This window comes from Vitis riparia, chromosome 18 (assembly GCF_004353265.1).
Source record: "Vitis riparia cultivar Riparia Gloire de Montpellier isolate 1030 chromosome 18, EGFV_Vit.rip_1.0, whole genome shotgun sequence".
In the NCBI taxonomy this organism is placed as follows: Eukaryota; Viridiplantae; Streptophyta; class Magnoliopsida; order Vitales; family Vitaceae; genus Vitis; species Vitis riparia.
The window spans coordinates 33,595,353-33,618,170 of record NC_048448.1 but is presented as its reverse complement, the minus strand read 5'-3'; the positions used below and the strand labels follow the sequence as shown (position 1 = coordinate 33,618,170).

At 33.0% G+C, this 22,818-nt stretch overlaps 2 protein-coding genes across 3 annotated transcripts; one reads left to right on the top strand and one right to left on the bottom strand.

The window, feature by feature from the left end:
* Positions 1–227: 227 nt before the first annotated feature.
* On the bottom strand, positions 228–8,494 carry LOC117906822 (disease resistance protein RPV1-like). Its single transcript, XM_034820049.1, has 7 exons — positions 7,669–8,494; positions 6,157–7,243; positions 5,702–6,019; positions 4,110–5,600; positions 3,270–3,921; positions 1,517–1,739; positions 228–631 (listed from the first exon to the last, which is right to left on the bottom strand). Exons 1-5 carry the CDS (start codon positions 8,214–8,216, stop codon positions 3,283–3,285), a joined length of 4,083 nt encoding a protein of 1,360 aa, XP_034675940.1. The 5' UTR covers positions 8,217–8,494; the 3' UTR covers positions 228–631; positions 1,517–1,739; positions 3,270–3,282.
* A 1,510-nt stretch (positions 8,495–10,004) lies between these two features.
* On the top strand, positions 10,005–15,966 carry LOC117907244. 2 transcript variants are annotated; one of them, XM_034820716.1, is made up of 4 exons: positions 10,005–10,446; positions 13,381–14,018; positions 14,295–14,810; positions 15,632–15,966. In XM_034820716.1, exons 1-4 carry the CDS (start codon positions 10,197–10,199, stop codon positions 15,788–15,790), a joined length of 1,563 nt encoding a protein of 520 aa, XP_034676607.1. In that variant the 5' UTR covers positions 10,005–10,196; the 3' UTR covers positions 15,791–15,966. The 2 variants fall into 2 exon arrangements, with proteins under 2 accessions (XP_034676607.1, XP_034676606.1); XM_034820715.1 differs by having other exon boundaries at positions 10,006–10,446; positions 13,378–14,018.
* The last annotated feature ends 6,852 nt before the right edge of the window (positions 15,967–22,818 follow it).

Genomic DNA, 22,818 nt, shown 5'->3' with positions numbered 1-22,818 from the left:
ATATTTTTAATCCAAATTTCATTTCATTCATATAGGTTTAAATCACTTGCAAATTTAGCAAGATAAAAAGTATAATTTTATATTTTAAATAATATTACTATTAAAAAAATTTCATATCCTTTGGTATAAAAGCATCACACAAAGGACAAGTACTTACCCATATCATCATGGCCTAAAGGAAAATAAATGAGCACACAAGAAAATATCTAAAGAACCAAGCCCAAATGAATGTCCTCAGCTCCACTCACCAAAACCTTCATTGGCCGTGAGCCAATTGTAATGAAGCAACTACTTAGAGATGGTTAAAATCATTGTGCTAAATGATTCCATCCATTGAAGAAGTGTAACTTGGTCAACTAGCCTAACATTGAAGCAAAGAAGCGTACTATAACAAACAGGAGTCAGTAGATCCAATCATCCCAGTTGAAAGAAAAGTACAAAACATAGATTTGAAGAAGAAAGCACGATGATTACATGCACTGGTTCATCAGTTGCTGGTATAGTAGAAACTCCATCATCCTCTGTGGAAATGGGTTCTGCATCCTGCCATTGCTTACTTGGAGACTTCTGGGGTGACAAAACATCTGTTTGCAAGTATAAACCACCATTCAGATGTGCTTTTGGCAGCACACTGGTAGAAAAAAAAAATGTACTTCATTAGTACAAGAGTGAAATGAAGAAAACAATGTGAAAGAACTACAATAGCTTAATGCAATGAATAGAAACAACCACAAGACAATTCATATTGATCATGGCTTACCAAAATTTATAGTACCAAAGCAAAAGATAACAAAAAACCTAAGTCCCATCATCTCATCTCTGCGTATCAATGGCCCAATTAAACTACTTCCATGTTGATAGCAAGACCAAGAATTAATCAGCCTGGATCCTTACTTCTGGTTCCACATGTAAACCTTTTTGTTTGTTATTTTCCATTGTGACATACAAACTTCTAACATTACCACTTCTGTGGTGGATTTGCCTCTTGAAGTGGGTTTTTATCAACCTTGCCTTGTGGAGCAGTTTGGTCCCAGTCTAATCCATTTATTGCCTTATAGGTAGCCGCTTATGGTTTACCTATTGATGTTACAAAAAATGGTGGGCTTGTGGCTATTATCAAGGTAAATTTTAGACTAGTATGGTTAGGTGTTGGACTAGCAGGCCTGTGGATTATGCCTATTTAGATCCTAGCCCATCATCATAAGAATTTATATGTTGGAGTTTCAATAGTTTTTTTTTTCTATAGACCTACTTATTTTATCTAACAAGGAACTCTTTCTATAGTTCTTTTCTATAGACCTACTTGTTTTATCTCACAAGGAACTCCTAATTATTCCAGTCACTTAACAGTTAACTCCTTGTTGACCCACATGATTAAAAAGGCATAGCAAATGCCCTTCTAAAGCTCCTTGCTGAAAATAACTTATGATTTAGTGCCATAAAAATGGGCTAAAGAGCATCCACTAGTTTTCACGATCAGAACATATTGTAAAAATGTCCTAATGAAACTACTTACCCATGTTGAGCACTATTGGAACTGCCTCACGAACACCCATCTTGGGATCATGCCAACTCTTGAAGAACCCATGAGTTACTCCGTCAGGGATGTAGAAGACCTTCCTTAAAGTTTTCTCTTGATGGAGACTTCAAGATTAATGGGAAGCTGACGCAGCATTAAGACAAAAGGAACTCCTTGAAACTCTAACCCATATGCCTTCTTCTAATTGCAATCCACAATCCTGTCAAAAAACAGATGCTATATGTGATAGATTGTTATGATAGAAATGGAGATTGCATTGAGAGATTACCAGCAATTATCAAAAAATATGATGAAAACTATAAGCTCTAGTTCAAGCTGAATAAGATTTGTATTGTTGAGTGGTTTGAGTTTACACGGGAAAATGGAAAAGAAAGAGGTTGCCAAGTGAACTTAAAAGAATTTGATGCATTGGTTTGCAATAGCAGGAGGGAATTTTACCATCCATAGGGGGATTCGGTAGCTGATTTGGACTATGAATACTTGTACTAAAAAACAAGTAAGCATTTATTAATATATTGTCTCTTTATTCATCAAAAAAAAAAAAAGTAAGCATAATTCCTCCTAGACAATAAAATATGTTGACATGAGGAGGAACATATTTACTAGTTCATCTGGCCCCATTACATCATTACGAATCAAATAATCCCTTGGGAACACATTCAGAGATGAATAAAATTTCTTCTTTACCCTTATTTTTATGTAAAATATCCAGTAGGCCCATGTAGAGTGTTGATGTCCTGGTGAGAATGTTAGATCAATGGTTGACATTGTTTTGTATGCAATGTGTGTAGCTGTAGGTGTTACTCTTATAGAGTGAAACCAGGAGCCAAGATTGTTACTAACCACTCTTTGTGAAAAAACTTGTAGAGGCTAGTACCTCAAATATGAACCTGTTGATGCTCTAATACCATATTTCCAATAAGAATTTAAACAAATGAATGACAGACTCAGAGAATTGAAGGTCTGCTCCAGAAGGACGTGGATGTGGGACCCTTATTTGCATCAAGGGCCCAAGCACTAAGATAAGATTATACATATGGCACACATAAAAAAATAAAAAATAAAAATAAAAAAATAAAAAAAACTACTGACTCTTTTGCATTTATGTCTTCTACACATATCTCTCAATTAGGTGGGTAAGTGACCTCTCTAAAATGGTAGTGTTTAATTTGTTTGGGAAAGAGGGGATACAAATTACGAAGACCTACTTCTTGGCCTCCACAAGGCCATTATTCTAAGAGGTTTGGTGGAGCATGGTAGGGAAAAGCTTCTTTGCAGTGTAGACAGTTTAAAAAGGGAAGACATGATCCCACCCTAGATTGCATTTGTAGAGGAGGGTTATGAAGCTTATCATATTTCTACAGCTCTGTTGGCCTTGGGGATCAAGTGATTTGTTTTCCTCTTTGTAGCATATTTTCTTTCTTCAAGTTTTGATGCCAATAGATTTCATATATAACATAAAAGCCAAAATCTAAGTATCCAATATAAGAAGAATATATATGTCCAAACTAGTGTATAAAATTACAAGTTGCAGCTATTTTTTTTTTTTAAAAAAAATTTAACATATTGTAATATATAGTGTTACACAAGCCACATATATGATAATGATATGCTCTAAATCATGAAGTAATTAAAGGAAGATTACTTGCTAATAAAATTTTCATGGTTGCTTAAATGAGCAAACTGAAGATAAAGATGGTTGAATATACAAAAAGTTTTGTTGATGTACCTAGTGATTGAGTTTAAAAGTTGAGATAGGTGTTGGATTCTCTCAATCTTTTATGGTATGGTTCCTCTGCTTGGTCGTGTACTGCATCATCATGGCTTCGCTTAATGTCTTTTGCTGTTGATCTGTTGTCAGCAGAATTCTTAGGAAAATTCAACATGGGCACATGGTCGTCTTCATCATCTTGGGTGCCAAGAAAATCCAACAATGAGATATGATTCTGCTGATAGTCTTGAGAGTATACAAGATGGACCCCGCAACTTTTAATATTCTTCGAACAATCAATAATACAAGCATCAAATGAAGCATGAAGATGCTTATATTGATTGGACTGCAACTTGTCCCCAATAGCAATCTTAGGACAGTACACCACCCACACTTCATCTGATTCACTACTATTAATGTCGTGGCATTCACACCAGGAAGCACCCTTGTAAGCATATGCTTTTTCATCTAAATCTTCATCAAATTTCAAAGATAAATTTAAATCCACTACTGGTTCATAAAGACAAAAAAATCCAAATCCAAGGAAGTGGTCATCATGATAACAATTCATAGGAAGCTCTATTCTTATTTGGCTTCCCACTTCCTGATGCAGTACCCACCTGGGAATTCCATTACTTCCTAGATTAATTCTTCCCCATTCAAAAGGAGTCTGCACAGTTAAAAGTAGCATTGCTTATAGATTAGATTAGATTGTGCATAAAATCTTGCAAAACATGGTTACAGATGAAGATGTTGAGATAGGTTAGACTAAAAAAAAGTAAATTAGAACTATTAATCGCATTTAACAAGTATTTTGTAATTAAAAGACAGGAAAAAAAATTTAAACAAAAATTGTACCTCAACTTTCTTGAACCATTTGAGGAGAGAAGACCATAGAAGACTTGATGGACTTGATAAAGTTCCCAAGCCTGTGCAACCATGTGCATCTATTTCTCTTAGACTTGATGGAAGGTCTGGAATTTCTTCAAGCATTTTGCAGTGACTAATATCAAGGCATTCCAGATTACAAAGTTGAGAAATAACAGAAGGTATGTGATGAATATTGTTTTTGCTTAGAAACAAGTGCTCTGTGACCCTGTTTGGACGGCCACTAAGAGAGAGTTTTGTAAGGGATTTCAACCCACCAATGCTGCTAGGAAGACTCCTTAAGTTTGTGCAGTAACTCAAACAAAAAGAAGTAAGATGGTTTAAATATCCAATTGATGATGGAAGCTCTTTTATACTTGTTCCACTTAAATCAAGCTTCTTTAAGCATTCCATATCCTCCATGATTTCCGGGAAAGTCTCCAAGTGTGAACAACCATAGAGATTAAGTTTTTCAAGGAATTTCAACCTACAAATACTGCTTGGAAGACTCCTTAAGTTTTCACACTCCACCAACCTCATTGAAGTCAAATGATTTAGATATTCAATTGATGATGGAAGCTCTTTTATATGCGTTCCACTTAAATCAAGCTTAATTAAGCATTCCATATTCTCCATGATTTCTGGAAAAATCTCCAAGTTTGAACAATAATAGAGATCAAGTTCTTCAAGGGATTTCAACCTACAAATGCTGCTTGGAAGACTCCTCAAATTTTGGCAACATTGTAACCCCAAAGAGGTGAGATGATTTAGATATCCAATTGATGGTGGAAGCTCTTTTATACACGTTCTACTTAAATTAAGCTCCATTAAGCATTCCATATCCTCCATGATTTCAGGAAAAGTCTCCAAGTTTGAACAACCAAAGAGATCAAGTTCTTCAAGGGATTTCAACCTCCAAATGCTGCTTGGAAGACTCCTCAAATTTTTGCAACATCTTAACTCCAAACGGGTGAGATGATTTAGATATTCAATTGATGATGGAAGCCCTTTTACATGCGTGCCACTTAAATTAAGCTCTGTTAACCATTCCATATTCTCCATGATTTCTGGAAAAGTCTCTAAGTTTGAACAACCATAGAGATCAAGTTCTTCAAGGGATTTCAACCCACAAATGCTGCTTGGAAGACTCCTCAAATTTTTGCATCCTCTAATAGATAGTGTTTGAAGTTGGGTGAGATGATGTATTGGGGAGGGCAATTCGTCAATAGCAATAGAATGTAAATAAAGCCTTTTAAGAGAAACCAAGTATTGAATGGTACTTGGCAAACTACTAATCTTTTGGCACCCTCTTAAATTCAATAAAGTAAGCTTCTTCAGGATACCAATCGAAGAGTCAACCTTATCCAACTTTTCACAAAGTTCAATATTTAGTTGCTCCAAATTTGGCATATTTGAGAAATGTGGTATTTCGTTCAGCTGCTGAGATTCTGATAAAGTCAACATCTTTAACTCTTCAAGATACTATAACAAAAGAAATTAATTAGTTTATCTTAGTAAATAAATTTCATGAACTTCAAAATTAATCTAAGGGAACATGTAATATAACTGAATATTTATACTACCTTTTCCCCTTGCCAAAGCTGCTCTATATTGCTATGCTTCAAGTTGAGTTCAATGAGGTTCTCTCCATGAAAATTTGAGGGCAAGGATTTCAAAGAGTATCCTTCCCAGTGAAGATATCTTAAATCATGTGACGGAATTTCAAAGTCTTCAGGAAGGAGGAACTTTTGATACTCCTTTCCCATATAATTAACAAAACCATGACTCCAATAAACTTTGAATAATCTAAGTCTCTCCATCCTTCTGAAAGCTTCAGTAGTAAATGAGATCTCTCTTGATCTAGACATGTCTAGAAATATCCCTTCAATTGCTTCCGTCCCCTAAATATAAGAATACATGAAGATAAACAAAACACAAAATATATAGAACCTTAGCAAAATTATAAAGATATATAAGTACTTAAATAAATAAAAAAATGACACTATAGATAAGCTAAGTTTGTGCATTTGGCTCATACCATTTTTCTTCTCAATACAAGGCAAATGTCTTCAGGGTCCCACAATCTACTCCATTTCCCAGGCTCTTTAGGATGATTCTGTCGAACAATTTCTCTACCCATTTCTTGTACCAAATCATGCATCCATATGATATTATGTGAAAGAGTTATTAGACACTTGTCACTAAGAACTCTTATTACAATCTTTGCATGGTCAAGCAGCCTTGTAACATCAGTTTCATTCCATCCTTTGAAGAAGCATGCCACATCAAGAAATATCTCTTTCTCTATCTCATCTAATCCATCAAAACTTATCTTAAGCACATTTTGGACATTCATGTTAGGTTTTCTTTTTAGTTTTTGTAATGTACTTTCCCACTCAAGCTTGCTTTTATTAAAAAGGAAAGAACCCAAAATTTCAAGAGCTAAGGGCAGGCCATTAACATAATTTACCACATCATTTGAGAGGTCTACATAATCTTTTCTAAGAATGTTTTGTTTAAAGGCATGTAGACAAAAAAGTTGCATCGATTCCTCGTAATCCAACACCTTAACTTCATATGATGCATCCATTTCATACTCTTCCAGCAAATGTTGATCTCTAGATGTTATGATGATTCTACTTCTAGGACCAAACCAACCATGCTCTCCAACTAAGAATTGTAATTGCTCCGATTTGTCTACATCATCAAGAATAAGAAGAACCCTTTTTGAGAGAAATCTGTTTCTTATCACATTAACCCCCTCGTGAATATTACTTATTTTTAGATACTTTCCCTTCACGAGACCATTAAGAAGTTCTGTCTGTAATTGAAGTAAACTTGAGTGGTCCTTGGATCTTTCTCTAACATTTTCAAGGAAGATTCTACTCTCAAATTGATGTGAGATATTATTATAAACTACTTTGGCGATTGTGGTCTTACCAATTCCACCAAGCCCATAAATCCCAATCATGCGAACATCATTTGACTCAATTTTTATCAATGATTTCAATTCTTCCAAATGAAAATTCATTCCAACTATGTTCTTGCTAACATGTAGTAAGAGTTTCGAATTCAATTCTCTGAGGATGACATCAATAATTTCCTTAATAAGTCTTGTCTCATATCTGTCAATTACAAAGTATATGAGTTAAAATAAGTAGCAAAAATTAACAAAGTATTCTCCACTATGATTGAACTAGTGGCTAATTGAATGTGAAGTATAATGCCAATGAAAAAAAAAAGAAGTAAAAAGGAAATCAAAATTTTCCCTGCTTAAAAAAGATTAAATAAAAAATATAATCCAAATAAAAAACTAAATTTTTCTAAATTTATGTCCTTGTTAAAATTTATAACTTTAATATAAATTTAATATTAATCATAAAAGAATCCAATGTGACAAAATATGTAAAAGAAAAAAAGAAAAAAAAAGAAGGGAAAGTAGATATCTAAGGAATAATGGCTTTTATTTTTTTTCCACTTTTTTTTTCTATTTTTTTCCCTTAGTTTTCCCCCAAATTTTCAATCAAAGATGAAAGCAAATTATAGTTACCGATATTTTTGTAGATCATATCCAGCTAGATTGGCTGCTTTTCTCAGGGCAATCCTCCACTTTTGTATCTTCTCCTTTTTCTCCTCGTCTGCTTCTTTTTCGTGATCAACAAATGCTTTTTCATAGCTTCCTGACTGTTCCCGCACTTCTGATGGATCCACATGGTAGAAAACTGGTAGAATTATTCGCTTCTCTGTTGCAGTACACTCGAAGATCCTTACGAGTTCATCTAGACACCACCTGGAGGTAGCATAGTTTTCCGAAAAAATGATAACAAAAATCTTTGATTCTTCGATAGCATTCAGGATGTCAGACGCGATCACTCCTCCTCTCTCAAGTTCTTCGTCATCCCTAAAGGTGCGAATTCCATGGGAAATGAAAGCCTCATAAAGATGATCGGTGAAACCATAGCGGGTGTCTTCTCCCCTGAAACTCAAGAAGACTTCATAAGTGAATTGATGGGTGGATTTCGAAGAAGAAGAAGGAGAATAAGAGACGATTTGGGTGTTTGCAGAAGTCATGTTTGCTTTTTTCCCCTCTTTTTTCATGTCAAAACAACAAAAGCTTTTGAAGCTTGACTTCTCTTCAGGCTAGGAGGTGGGGTTGCTTAGCATTTAAGCTATTTCTTGAGAAAAGCCTAGGGAGGTGAATAGGGAACAAGGTTCGAGGAAAGGTCGCTAGAAATTTCGGGGAAGGAAGGGTAGCCTTGAGAGCCAACCAAGTATCAAAAAGTTCCGTTGGATCCTAGTGGGTGGGTATGATTATGAAGAAAACACCTAATTTCCATGAAAGTTCCATTGGATGAGAAAAACTTTGTTGTTTGGGTGCGGGCGGGGGAGGAAGGAGGGGAGGAAATGAGTGCCAGTGGGGCCTAGTGCGGAGGCCTTTAAGCAACTTTATTTTTCAATTAAAATTTTATATTTCTCAAAAATATGTCACCCAAGTATTTTAATTCTTTTTCAAACCAAAATAAAAATGAAAAATGTACATAAATGACATTTAAATTAATGAAAACCAACTTCTTTCTTTCTTTCTTTCTTTCTTTTTATATTATTGAAAATATTAATAAGATCAATATGGTGATGAAATCAATTCATAAGACAAGGATAGGAGGTGAGAAAGTCAACAACTTCAACTTTGCTTCAAAGCATTTAAGACACTTTTTATGAAATGGGTTGGGTGTGGTGGGGCCTCTCTACATGTGGGTTGGTGTAGTGTGGTCTCTACTCAACCTTTCTACAACCTCCTTATATTAAATTTTAATATATCTAATTATAATGTAATAAAATCCTTTTCTCACATTTTTCCCATTTTTCTATCATTTATTATATGCCAATTAGGCATATATAATTTTTTTTTTATAATTAGATATTTTCATTATATTGTTTTTTATTCATACTTTTTAACATTGACTTCATGACATATTCAACTCCTCTAAAATAAGGGAATGCTCACGAATAGAAAAAGATTGCAGTCAGTTTGATAATAATTGAGTAACATTGCTTCTTTGCCCCAAACCAAGGAATCCCTTAGATATGATGCAAAATGGATCTCGTTTTATAATTAATCAGAGATTTCTCTATGAAAAATACAAATTGGAGTTTGTAAACATATCTTATTAACAAATATATTGATGAAAAAATAATCCAAAAAATCATTTTCATAGACAATACATTTTGAGAAAAATAATTTTTATTTCATGCATTAAAATAATGTCTATCTCACATTATCTAAAAATGTCTATATATGTATATATATGTTGTCACCTATATCAACCCAACTCATACGAAAATTGTATATTATTCAATCAATAAAAATATTTTAAGTCCAAAATAGGATTACTGTGAGACCAAAACACATGTAAGTGTATTTTCGAATAATGTGAGATAGACATTATTTCAATGCATGAAATAAAAATTATTTTCTTTAAAATACACTCTGAAAATAATTTTAAAAAATTTTTTAACCTTATTTTATAAATAATGCATATTAACATAATTTCCCTTCTAAAATATTTGGACCTACATAATTCCATTCATAGATTAGATTATTACAAATAAGAAATTTATGTTTGCAAAGTTTGTTTTCCTCTTCATTTATACCAAAATTTTGACAAAGATTGAATCCTACCCCTAATTCTTTCCATTATTATTGTCTTCATCCACATTATCAAGGTCATGGATGACTTTGATAACGAGGGGTTGACGAGTAAAGGTTGAGGAATTTGGAAATTGTTGTTTGGACCAGACTGGACTTGGGCCAAAACAACTAGACCCGCCCCATTTCGCCCATCTGGCCCATCTCACCTTCGCTGCCGACACCACAGCCAAAATGCGACCGTAAGATCCAATGCCAATCCGAAGAAAACGCCATGGACACCATAGAAATTAAACAAAACCCAACTCTCGGATCCTCTTCTTAATTAGAATTCACAGTGCGTGTTGTACACGCCCCACTGAGCCTCAGAGGAATCTGAGACCATGATCCGATGATGAGCATGATCTGTTCTTGCTTATAGAGCAGAAACAATGGGCTTTTTATGTTCTGCTTGTTCTTGGGATATTCGTGTTGCTCTAATATGGGTTTGGAGTGTGATTTATGTGGCAAATGCTTCTGAGAAGTACATTTCTGCAGTAGGAGACCCGGGAATGAAGAGTCCAAATGTGAGAATTGGGCTCGAAGCTTGGAACTTCTGCAATGAAGTTGGGGCTGAAGCACCTCAAATGGGGAGTCCTAGAATGGCTGATTGTGCTGATTTGTACTGTCCAGTGATTTCAGGTTTGTAATTCTTTCTTCTTCTTTTTTTTTTTTTTGTTCTTGTATCGCTTCTGTTTGCTTGCTAGAAAATGGAAGGAAAGAGAAGAAAAATTGAAGCTTTTAAGTTGCTATTTCTATTGTTGTTTTGTTGCATTTTCATGTATTAAGTTCAGTGCATTGTTTTTTCCTCTTTCCTTTTTTGTTTCATGTAGGTTGTTAAATGAGGTTGGATTGTGACACAATGTATGAGAGTAATTGTGTTTCCTTGCTTATGAAATGAGGGGAAAAGAAATGGATTGGGTTTAGTAAAGAGGGGTTTTTCCCCATTTTCTCTCAGTGAAAGCCCATGTAGTTTGTGATGTAGACACGAGAGTAATTATGTTTGGTTAATTGGTGGCCACGAAAATGGAGGAAAAGAGAGGAAATTGAGCTTTTAATTTATTTATTTATTTATTTATTTATTTGGTTCTTGGTATTTTTAGATGTATTAGGTTTGTTAGAGGGGTTGTTTTTTCCTTTGAAATTTTCTTTGAGAAGTGAGGTTAGGTTGTGATGCAGTAGATGAGGATAATGCTGTCCACATCACTTATTCAGTTGGTCATCTATAGATAGATCTAAACTCTTTTAAGGCTTGTGAAGTTGGAAGGAACGATTTTCTGGTTGATAGATGGAATATGAGTAGAGTTATGTTGTGTTTAAGGACAGTACATTGCTGGAATTTTTAGAAAATAGGTTGTGGGAATTGATGGATAGCAATTGATTTAGACTTTGGAATGTCTATGTCAAGGCCACAGAAACAGGTTCCGGGATATGAAAGTATGGTCTCAGCTTAGAAAAATAGAGGAAGTGACAGCTTGTTGTGTGTACACTTGCATGCAGTAAAATTGAACAGACAAATAAGGAGAATCTTAGCAATCACGATTTCAAAGCTTGTTTGATACACATCACCTTACTTTTAAGGTGGTCAAAGAGCTTCTAAAATCAGCTCTAACCAATGTAGAAACCAATTAGGAGTTATATTTCACTAAAAGGAGAAAGTTTCAGAAGTTCCCAATGGGCTGGTTTGCAACAAAGGAAAAAGTCCAATTGGACTTGGAGGTGAATGCCTAAATGTCAGAGCATATGATACTAGCCAGCCTGAAGCAGTTGGGTGATGAACTTTTTTATTATAGGTTGGAAGTAGCTGGATGAGCACATGGTTGTGCATATTTGATCTCTACTTTTCCATTCCTGATGTGGTTAATCATACAAGTTTTCTATTCTTTTCACGATGGACTAGCACTTCTGTTTATCTTTAAGACTTCAATGCAGTTAAAGTATATTAGCAAAAACTGAAAATTGAATGCGTCTTTAATGGAAAATAGTAAAATACTTCTAAACATCACTTTCTCAATGAAAATATAAAGCAGTAAACTACTTTTAAAGTAGATCCATAATTCTTTGGTCATATGCTTACTGCCTATAGGTTTTAGGTATAGCTACATCAGTTTGGTGTCTAATTGTCCATGCAAGTTTTGATTTCACAGGAACAACTTGTTTTAGAAGATCAAAGATCATGTAGGAAGTTAAGACTACTCTAATTTAGAAGACACATCAATGGGGAAATCATGATTCTAAGGCCTCAAAACCTTAAGGTTATTGTACTTGAAGTTGAGATTTCTCCAACAAGAGGTTTTGAAGGACCCTTTTTATCGTGGGGCTGCAAAATGTGATTTGTCAATTTATTTGTTTAACCTACAGTTACTAGAAATGTATTATGGAAACATTGCTGCATATTCTTTTTTCTTTTTCTTGTTTTTTAAAAAAATGTTTGGTGGTTTTAGGGCTAGACTTCAAATAGTTGCATGTTACCATATTGGTTGGGAAGAGTATAGGCATGTTTTTATTTGTTTTTGTGTTTTGCAAAACCTTTGTTTAGGACTCTTTAATCCTTAAATCTAATTTCTTTTTGTAATTCTTCTTCTCCTCTCTCTCTCTCTCTCTCTCTCTCTCTCTCTCTCCCTCTCTCGATACTGTGCTTTCAATATTAAATTTCTTTTGAGGATTTGTTATTCTTATTTTATAATTTTGTAGAATCTACCAGAGGCTATGACAGTTGAAGTTGTTTATATTCCCTCTCTTTGTTTCATTAGGAAATGTAGAAAAAGAAAATTTTGGATTGTTACTTTTATGCTTTGGTATACAAGAAATAGCCAATAGGTAACTAAAAGAACAACTCCCAGCTAAGCCAAAATAGTTGTATAGGTTAATTAGGTGAAGTTTTTGGGTTCTCAAATCCCAAATATCGAAAATTTAAGACTTAGAAAAATGTAATTATTTTCTTCTCATTTTGGGTTTCTGCAACAAAACAGAGCATTTCATGAACAACCTTTAGAGAAATAATGCATGAATCAGTTGCAAAATTCCCACTACTTCTAAATGATCCAGGAATTACTGAAATATACAAAGTGTTTTTTTTTTTTTTCTTTAATTTCTCATTAGATGAGAAAATGTGAGAGTTTGCATTAATCACAGTAACAAAGCAATATAAGATTAGTAACTTTGGCAATTTCCATCTGTAATCTGTACTCTTTCTTTAGGGAATCATAGGCCACAGACTTCCTTTTTTTTTTCCTTGGTTTGCAGTTCATAGGGGAGCCACAGAACAAAGTTTATTTTTGCAGTAACATCTATATTAGAATGATTTGTGTGGCTTTCATGGGCATCCATATGTAGAATTTTCTTTTGAAGTTTATTCATGGACCCATGAATAAACTTCTGAATTCCATTACAGCTAGAGTCTGGCACTTCCAATCATCTTTAGTACTGTCAAATTCCATTACTAATTTTAGTTTTAGTGCAAAATGGACAGTTACTTCTGAATTTCACTTTCTTAGTAATCATTTTTAGCTTCTTTTTCTCTCTCTCTCTCTCTTTTTTTTTTTCTCCCCCCATTTTCTCCCCATAAATTAGTAGATTCGGTGGATGGTTTTTTGCATGATAATGGGAGCAAGTGTGAAGCACATCATAAAGTGGAGAAATCAGACAACCATTTGGGTGCTGGTGATGTATTCCCTGTTGAGGGTTTTTATTCTCACACAGACCCTGACCTGTTTGCTGTGGAAAAGGAACTGTATCTTGGTTCTCTGTGTGAGGTGCATGATTCTAATTCTGCAGAACCATGGCAGTTTTGGATGATCATGCTCAAGAATGGCAACTTCGACAAAAACACAACACTTTGCCCTGAAAATGGCAGGAAAGTTAGTAAAATAGTTACAAAGAGAACATTTCCATGTTTTGGTGAAGGATGTATGAATCAACCACTTGTGTACCATAACTACTCCAGAGTGGTTTCTTCTGGGGACAAAAATGTGTCTTTAACTGGAGAATTTTATGGGACCTATGACCTTGATGCCGATTTGAGCAAAGGTCCAGGGAAGAACTCTTACTTCTCGGTCTCATGGATGAAGAATATGAGCTCAGGGAGTTGGATTTTCTCACAAAAGTTGACAACATCTGCAAAGTATCCTTGGCTTATGTTGTATCTCCGTTCAGATGCAACTAAAGGATTCAATGGTGGTTATCACTATAATGGCCGTGGCATCATGAATAAGGTTTGTTCTTAGATATAGCTTTTTCTTACTGCCCAGTTGTATAATCCTTGGTTTTGCATGGTGACTGGCTTATTTCCTAATTTGCAGTAGGAAATTAATAAATTTCATAAAAATCTAGACATTAGTTCTTTTTTGCTTCAATGTTTGAATCTTTTGATAGTTTAATTGAATATTTATTTTAGCAAGTTCTCATGCCCCTTATTTTCTTAAATATGTTGCTAATGTATTTGGCAGATATCAGAAGAGTAATGTTTTTAAGTTTAATTGCCATTTCAGTTGCCAGAATCTCCAAACTTTACTGTGAAACTGACGCTTGATATTAAACGTGGAGGAGGCACCAACAGTCAATTTTATCTCCTTGATATAGGAAGTTGTTGGAAGAACAATGGAGATCCATGTGATGGTGATGTTCTGACAGATGTGACCAGATATAGTGAGATGATCATAAATCCGGCAACTACCAACTGGTGCCGCCCAAATAACCTCATTTCTTGCCCACCTTATCATGTTAGTGCTGATGGTGAAATAATATATAGAAATGATACATCCCGGTTTCCATATTCTGCCTATCATCTATACTGTGGGCCAGGGAATGCTGACTATTTGGAGAAACCCTTTGATATCTGTGACCCATATAGTAATCCACAATCACAGGAATTGGTTCAAATTCTTCCACATCCTGAGTGGGCTGTGCACGGTTATCCTGCAAAGAAAGGAGATGGATGGATTGGGGATTCCAGGACATGGGAGCTTAAAGTGGGAGCGCTCTCTAGTCGATTGTATTTCTACCAGGTAATTTACTTACTGCTGAATGCTGACTAAAATTTTCTGAATTTAATCTGTTGTTGAATGCTACAATAACTTCATTATTGGCATGTTACTTTGTACAAATCAGATGCATGTCCTGTGATATAGTGTTTCCCTATAGTGGATGTTTTCATGTTACCACTTGGAAGGCATGTCATTTGCAATCATTTACATATGCAAGATTTTAAGCTGAGCTGAACCAAAATCGATCTTGCTTTTGCTCAGTCGTCTTATTGTCCATGTCCTGTTTTGTTGTTGTCCTATCTAAAGGGTAATTCATCCTTTTTGTATTGTTTAAAAATGAAAATTGATCTACTAGCGTGAAGACCAAATGCTACTCAAACAGGAGGACCTGAACTTGATTCAAGCTTGGGCAGAGCATGAGCTTGCTGAGCCTGAATGACCAAAATATTTCCTTCAGTTTAGTTCATCTTCAAACCTAACCACAGATTGAGATCAAGTTCTATACTATATAAGATTTAAAGTCATTTCATCTAGTTTTCAAAATGTTTTGATTGCTATAACAGGGATATCTGCAACTTGTCGTATTTGTTAGAGGAAATTCTCTCTTAAAGATCATGCAGTAAATTTCTAGGCCATGGCTTGGCATCCAAAGGAGTTTCATTTTCGTTTGAGCTCTGAATGGATAGATGTGTCTGATGCCAAAAAATCGAGTAACGATAAAGTTAATCCACTGCTCTATTCTCAATTTCCTCCATTATGTAATGGCTCAGCAAAGTATGCATGCATCCATATGCAGTATAATGTGAATTTCATGGAGCCTCCTGAATTCTTATCTTGTACAGGATCCAGGAACCAAACCCGCGAAGCGGGTGTGGACTTCCATCAATGTTGGTACTGAAATATATGTTAGCAGCAAAGGGGAGACTGCAGAATGGACTGTAAGTGATTTTGACGTATTGGTTCCTGAAGATACTACTGATGATGGTGAAGGCTTTTTTTAGTTTTTTGCCAATTTGTTCAGGTTTCACCTAACCAAATATAAATGCCCCCCCACGTATTTCTGCACTTAATTATTTCTGTATGCTTGAATAATACTTCTGTTGTCAACAAATATATAGAAATTTTATGTGAAGAACATCCTCATTTCTTGCCTTTATACTAAGGTTCATCTTCCTCATTCTATTTCACACTTACATTCGCAAACTTAGAACTAGTTAGTAGACTTGAAGGCTACAAGCCTACAAGATCATACAATGGCAAAATGACAATATCCTGTGGGAGACAGACAGTGTACTGTATTTTTATAGCCTCTTCTCCATGTACTGAAGCCTTTACCCTATATGTGCTTGGTTCTGGAGGAACAAAGTTTGAGGGAAAATTGAGAAAAAATGGACAAAAACAAAAATGTTCTGTTTTTAGCAATTGGTCAAAAAAGCAGGCGCATGGATTTGGGCTCATAACTTGTTATATGTTCATTCGGTTGAAGCCCAAAAGTCCAGTATAATTTTAGAAAGCTCACCCATTTGAAATTTATTTCTGAATCATATGTGATGTCCATTTGGGGTTTAATAGTGCCAAAATGGTACTTTTGGTGAATTTTGACAAGTGGTGTTAATGTTAATTAATTGAAATGTAATCCAAGATGAAGAAGGATCCAAAGCTGATTGAACTTAAAAGAGAGAGAGAGAGAGAGAGGGAGAGGGAGAGAGAGAGAGAGTTCTCTTGTATCACCTTTTATCATTGTGAAGATGATAGCTGTGTATTGGAAGAAGAAATAAATAAATAAAAATAAAAGGAAAATGAATTTGTAAATTTGTTTTTCTGTCATCTATGAAATGGTAATATATATATGAAAAAAGGAAAAACTTTTGATATAAATTGGATTTTTCTTATTTTTTTTTTCATTCAGAAACCTTTTACACAGTAGGATTAGGGTTTGAGGATTTGAAAGCTTAGGATTCGAAGATCAGATTTGCGAAATAAGATTTTATTTCTTATATTTTGAATATTTAAAAAAAATTGAAAGATCTTAATTTAGATTAGAGTCCGTTTAATTAATTTTTAGGTCAAAAAGATTGAAAATTTATGAACATAGTTCGATTTATTAAAGAAGATTGACAAATTTTGATTATTCAAATAAATAGATCTAGATAAATAAATAAAACAATAGAAAAAAATATAGTATCGGATGTGAAAAATAATAATAAATGAAAGGTTGAGAGTTTTGAGAGATGAAAAAGGAAAAAGAAAATATATATATATATATATATATATAGAGTTAAAAAAAAACGAAAAATAGAGATTTTGTTGTCATGCATGTTTTGATGTTAAGAAAAAAAAAAGAGTTTGCAGTCAAAGTAGTGTTTACTTAAAAAAAAAAAAAAAAAACCAAACTAATACATCTTTTAAACTATTTGTCAAACTAGTCTTTTGAATCCATATCAGCCGACTTTACTCTGAAGACCCAAATTTTCATCCGAAATCATTCAACAAAGAAACCCTAACTATTATTTTCTCTTCTCTGCGGCTCCCACCATCTGTGGCTCCCACCAACAGCTCCACTAGTAACGTCTTGCAATGGCTAGGTAAGTTTTTGAAGCATTTTAACAGAGTAGTTCATGAGTTTTTTTCCCTCATTTTCTTTCGCTTTCTTACTAACCAAATAGAGGAAAACAAAAAATTAAAAACAACCTTTGAAAATTTTAAAAATCTCAAGTTGTTTTTTGTGGTTTCTACTTGTGAACGGAAGAAAAAAAACACAAAAAAAATCATGGAGGAGAAAAAAAGAAAGATTGACAGAGAGAGATAAGAGCACTGAAGGAAATTGGTTTTTGTACTTTGGGGGTTTAGGTAGATTTCGAATTTGGGCGATGGTGGGTTAGGGTTTGAAGTGGACTGATCCAATTGGATGATTTGATGGAGTAGTTCGGGTTCAGAGTGGATTGATCCAATTGGACGATTTGGTAGAGCATTGAAAGAGGAAGAGAGGAGTGTGGAACGAGAGGGAGAGATTGTGAGAAGAGAGACGAATGAGAGATTTGAAGAGGAAGAAGAAGTGCAGGTCAATGTGCAAAAATAACAAAAATTTTACCCAAATGCAAATTCTTTGATTTTGCCCAGTTTTCTTAGCAACCAAACGCAGGGTCTCAAGAAAATTATGAGTTTTGATGATAGAGAGAGGACAAGAAGGATACCGGAGGGTTGCCGGAAAGGATGGTCGTACGTGGAGAGCGCAAAAACCCTACCTGTATTTAGCTCCTAATAGAGTAGATGTCTTTCTCAAGCAAAAACTCTATTAGGGAACTGAGAATCCGAAAGAAGAAGGACAACAACTTCAACTTTGAGGGATATTTGATAATCATTTTTCAATTAATTTTTATAATTTTAAAATTTTGAAAATTGTATGCATTTTTTTAATATAAAAATTATTTGTTTAATCATTTTTTATTTTCCTTTTTTTAATAAAAAATTAATCATAATCAACTTGTTTAAAAATCGAGTGGGAACAAAAAGAAATAAAAAATAGAAGAAAATTAAAATAAATAAAAAAACCACAAAGGAATATATATATATATATATATATATATATATATTTCACTTATTATTATTATGAAAACTAAAAATTATCAAATTGTGTATAGTTATTAATTGTTATTTTTGATAGATAAAATATTATAAATAAAATATATTTTTAATAAATATTTGAAAAACAAGAAAACATGTCCAAAATCTTCCCATATGTATTTTTATTCTAAAAAAATATTACAAATAGAATCAAATTTAAAACTATTTTCAAAACACTTCCTAATAAATCCTTAGGGTTATGAGTTATAATTACTTGTTTAAAATTATTGTTAATCCTTATTTAGTATGATATTTACTTATTTATTATTAAAATATTTTATCTTCTTATTTATTATAATTAAAAAACATATATATATATATATATATATATATATATATATATATATATATATATATATATATATATGACCAAAATTTAAAATAAAATAAAAACTAAAAATATAATTTTATTTCCCACTCAAATCCATCACCCTTTATTATTATATTTTGTTGAATTTTTTTTCATTTATATCTTTTTCTATAAATAGAGAAGAGTTATGAAGAAAACATTTAATTTTTTTTTATTTTATAAAAAAACCAACTTCTAAACATGTTTTTTGTTTTAATAGTTATAAACAACATTTTTTATTAATTCAACGAAACATGTTTTAAAAATGACCTTATTGGGTATATTTTAATTTATTTTTTCAAGTATTTTAAATTTATTAAATTGATAATAAGTCTTAAAAATGGACTTTAGAATTATATTGTATGAAAATGTTAAATATTTGCGAAAAAAAAATCTAAAAAACCACTTAGTCCTCCCTTTTAAGCAAATCAAAATTATATATTAAAAATTTTATTATTAATGTTACATTTTATAAAATTTTCATTAATGACATGTAAAACCATTACCAAAATATCAAGAACTTTATAAAATTGGACCAAATTATCTTCCAAATATAACCAAATTACTTCTCAAATCCAATAAAATCATTCCAAATATGACAATGTTAACCATAGTACCTCCCAATTCTTACCTCTCAATAGTAATAGCACAGTTGCATTGAAAATCAAATTCTTCAATGCTTGCTCTATCATCATATGATTTATTTTGAAGCTTTTAATAATGAACCGTGAACCCATTGGATTATACTAGAGAGGACCCGCATGATAAAGGTTTAAATTTGGGCAACACTCCTATAACATTATTATTAATAAGCTATGAGCTATAATGGGGCCAAGTCATTGCTCTTTGTTGGGAACATCTTCCAAACGCAGGCTTGGGCTTTTTGTGGTTCTTGCACGAAAAGCCTTCCTTGGATTTTGACCCTTATTTCTTGTACCAAAAGCTGACTAGATTTATCGAGAAACCATCATTACAAATGCTTAAGTTTTTCAAATTATTTTTAAATTTGTTTTCATAATTTATTAACCTTATAGAATTGGAAGTGATTGTTAAATTTATTTTTCTTTCTTTTTCTCCTTTAAAAAAATATATACTTTTTATTATATATATATTTTAAAAAAATTTATTAGGATCAAGGAGATCTAAGTGTGTCATTTTTCAATCATCATTTTTCTAAAGATAATACTATTGCGCATATAATAATCCCTTCCCCAATACAGGCTCCTAGAAATCAAATAATGACCAAACTCTAGGGCTCCTAGAACTCGAATCATTTAATGGCATGTGGAACATTTAATAGCACCTCTACAAATGCTAACAACTTTATAAAACTGTAAAAAGACATATAGAACCTAGATTGGATCTCCAAACCATAAAAATTGCTTGTAATTATTGGTTAGCTTTTGAATTGTTTCATTTATTAGAAAGTGTATCAAATTCTCAATTAGTATAAATTCCTTTTTGTAAAGAATATTGTATAAAGTATTTTCTAAGTTAATTTATTATTGTGATATCATATTTCCTCATAGAATAAGGAAAATTATTTAGAATATTTTTATAAATATTTTAGGTCATAGAGGGAAAAATCTATAAGATCGAGATAGACTCCTAAAAATTATAAGATATTTCAAGAACTCAATAGTTATATATAAAAAAAAGAAATAACACTAAAAACAAATTTAATATATAGAAAATATTAGTTTTTATTTAAAATTTAACTTATTAAATTATAAATTTTAGAAATTTAATTAAATTAAAAAAATTAAAAATTAACCAGACATAAGCAAAAGTGTATTAATATGTCTATTCCGCTTTCTCTTTTTTAATTATTTTAATGGAAAATATTAAAATATTTATAGTTGTAACTATTAATTATGTTGAATATGTACACATTACATCCATTTTTGAAACTTATATAAAATCAAAATTTGAACAAATTTAAAATTTTTTCCCACTTAATTTGGTAGCTTAAACAAAGACATTTTAATTGTTAATGGAAAAATAACAACCTTTTATTCAATTTTAATGGTAATAAATAATAAGAAAATATTATTAATAAAAAACATTGAATTATTTGGATATTAAGGTGTTATTTGTTATTTGATTATTGTTAATAAAATACCCTATTGTTGTTATTTGTTATTTCAATACAAATTGATGTTATTACTAATGTTTTCTATTTTGTAATTTTGTGGTTAAAAATGAAATTGATTTGATTTTTTTGGCTTCTTCTATAGGTAAACTATGTTTAATTTATCGATAGCAATAGTTTGTTTTTGTAATGGGAAAATGGTGAGAACACAAACCGATATTGATTATGTTGGAAATAGAGTTGTGGTTGAACCTATTGATGTGCTTCTTAGGACAACATATGAACAACTGTTGGAAATGATATATTCGGTCACTGACATCAATAAAGAACATTTTCGATTAATTCTTAGTTGTAAGTATCCTATGAAAAAAGGGAATAAATTCCAACCTTGCCCAGTAAAGAATGATAGTGGTGTAGCTCGAATGTTAGAAATGCATAACAGATTTGGGATGGATGAAGTTGAGTTATTTGTTGAACAAGTACCTATTGACTTACAAATGAATTCACCAATTGGTAATTGCATGCCTTTGTTACTTGGTGAAAATGATGGTACTAGTAATGTTCAAAATCCATTTACTTTTGAGCATAGATCAGAAGAGAATGAGGAAGATGAAGAAGGAAGACAATGTGATGATGACAGTGTAGGAGCCAAGGATGTTCATAATGATGATAATCAATATAGGGAAGGTAGCTCGCATTTTTTAGTTGTTCGTGAGGCAATTGAAAAAAAAAACAAATGAGATACGTGGCTGTGGATGGGGAAGGATGTAACTTGTCAAACAATCCAGATACAGAGGATTTAGATGACCCAATTGAATTATCTCCAATGCAATATCATTTGGCACCATCACCACAGTTTGAAAATGTTGAAAACATTGGTCATGTTGTGTCAAGTGAATGGACCCCATGGGGAAACACTCTTATGGGACATCCAATTGGAGAGTTCATAGTTGGAAAAATATTTAATTCCAAAGGAGATTTGCAACATGCTGTAAAGATGTACTCTATTAATTCGCACCAAGAGTGTATCGTTTTGTCATCCATAAAGAAATTGTTGATCCTAAGATGCAAGAAAGCTGAACAGTCTCAATGTCCTTAGAGACTTCGTGCTACGGTTGTTAAAAGGGACATCTTTATTTGAGATCAACAAATATAGTGGCCCACACACATGTCAATCCTTGCATGAACCAAGATCATCATCAGTTAGACTCAAACCTGATAGTCGTCCGTATAGAGAGAATGATTAAGACACAACACACTTTCAGTCGCTGCCATTCAAGCAAGTGTTGTAGAAAGATTCGGGTACCATATCTCATACACTAAGGCTTCGAAAGGCAAGCGTAAAGCATTAACTAATTTGTTTGGTGATTTCTATAAATCATACGCTAAACTGCCACATTTTTTTGGTGCCTTAGAGCAAGCCAATCCAGGATGTGTTGTAATTTCTAAAACATTCCCAAGTAATATGCGAAATGAAGAGGTATTTCAACGAGTCTTTTGGGCATTTCATCATTCCATAGAGGGCTTCAAGCAATGTCATCTTGTGTTAACTATTGATGGTACACACTTGTATGGGAAGTATAAGGGCAATGTAATGATTGCCATGGGCAGTGACGGAAATAATCAATTGTTTCCTCTTGTTTTTGCATTAACTGAGGGTGAAAATGTTGATAGTTGAGGATGGTTTTTGGCATGTATTAGAATTCGAGTAACTCAAAGAAGGGGTCTTTGTGTTATCTTTGATCGTCATCCGGGCATTATGGCTACGTTTGCTAATGTTTATCTTGGTTAGTCTGAGCCAAATGCATATCATCGAATTTGTATGCGCCATCTTGCTAGCAACTTTATGACTCGCTTTGAGGACAAATGCTTGAAATAACTTTTATGCAGAACCGCCTTAGAAACTAAGGTAGAAAAATTCAATATGCATATGGAGATAATTGGGAGAATCAATCAAGACGCAC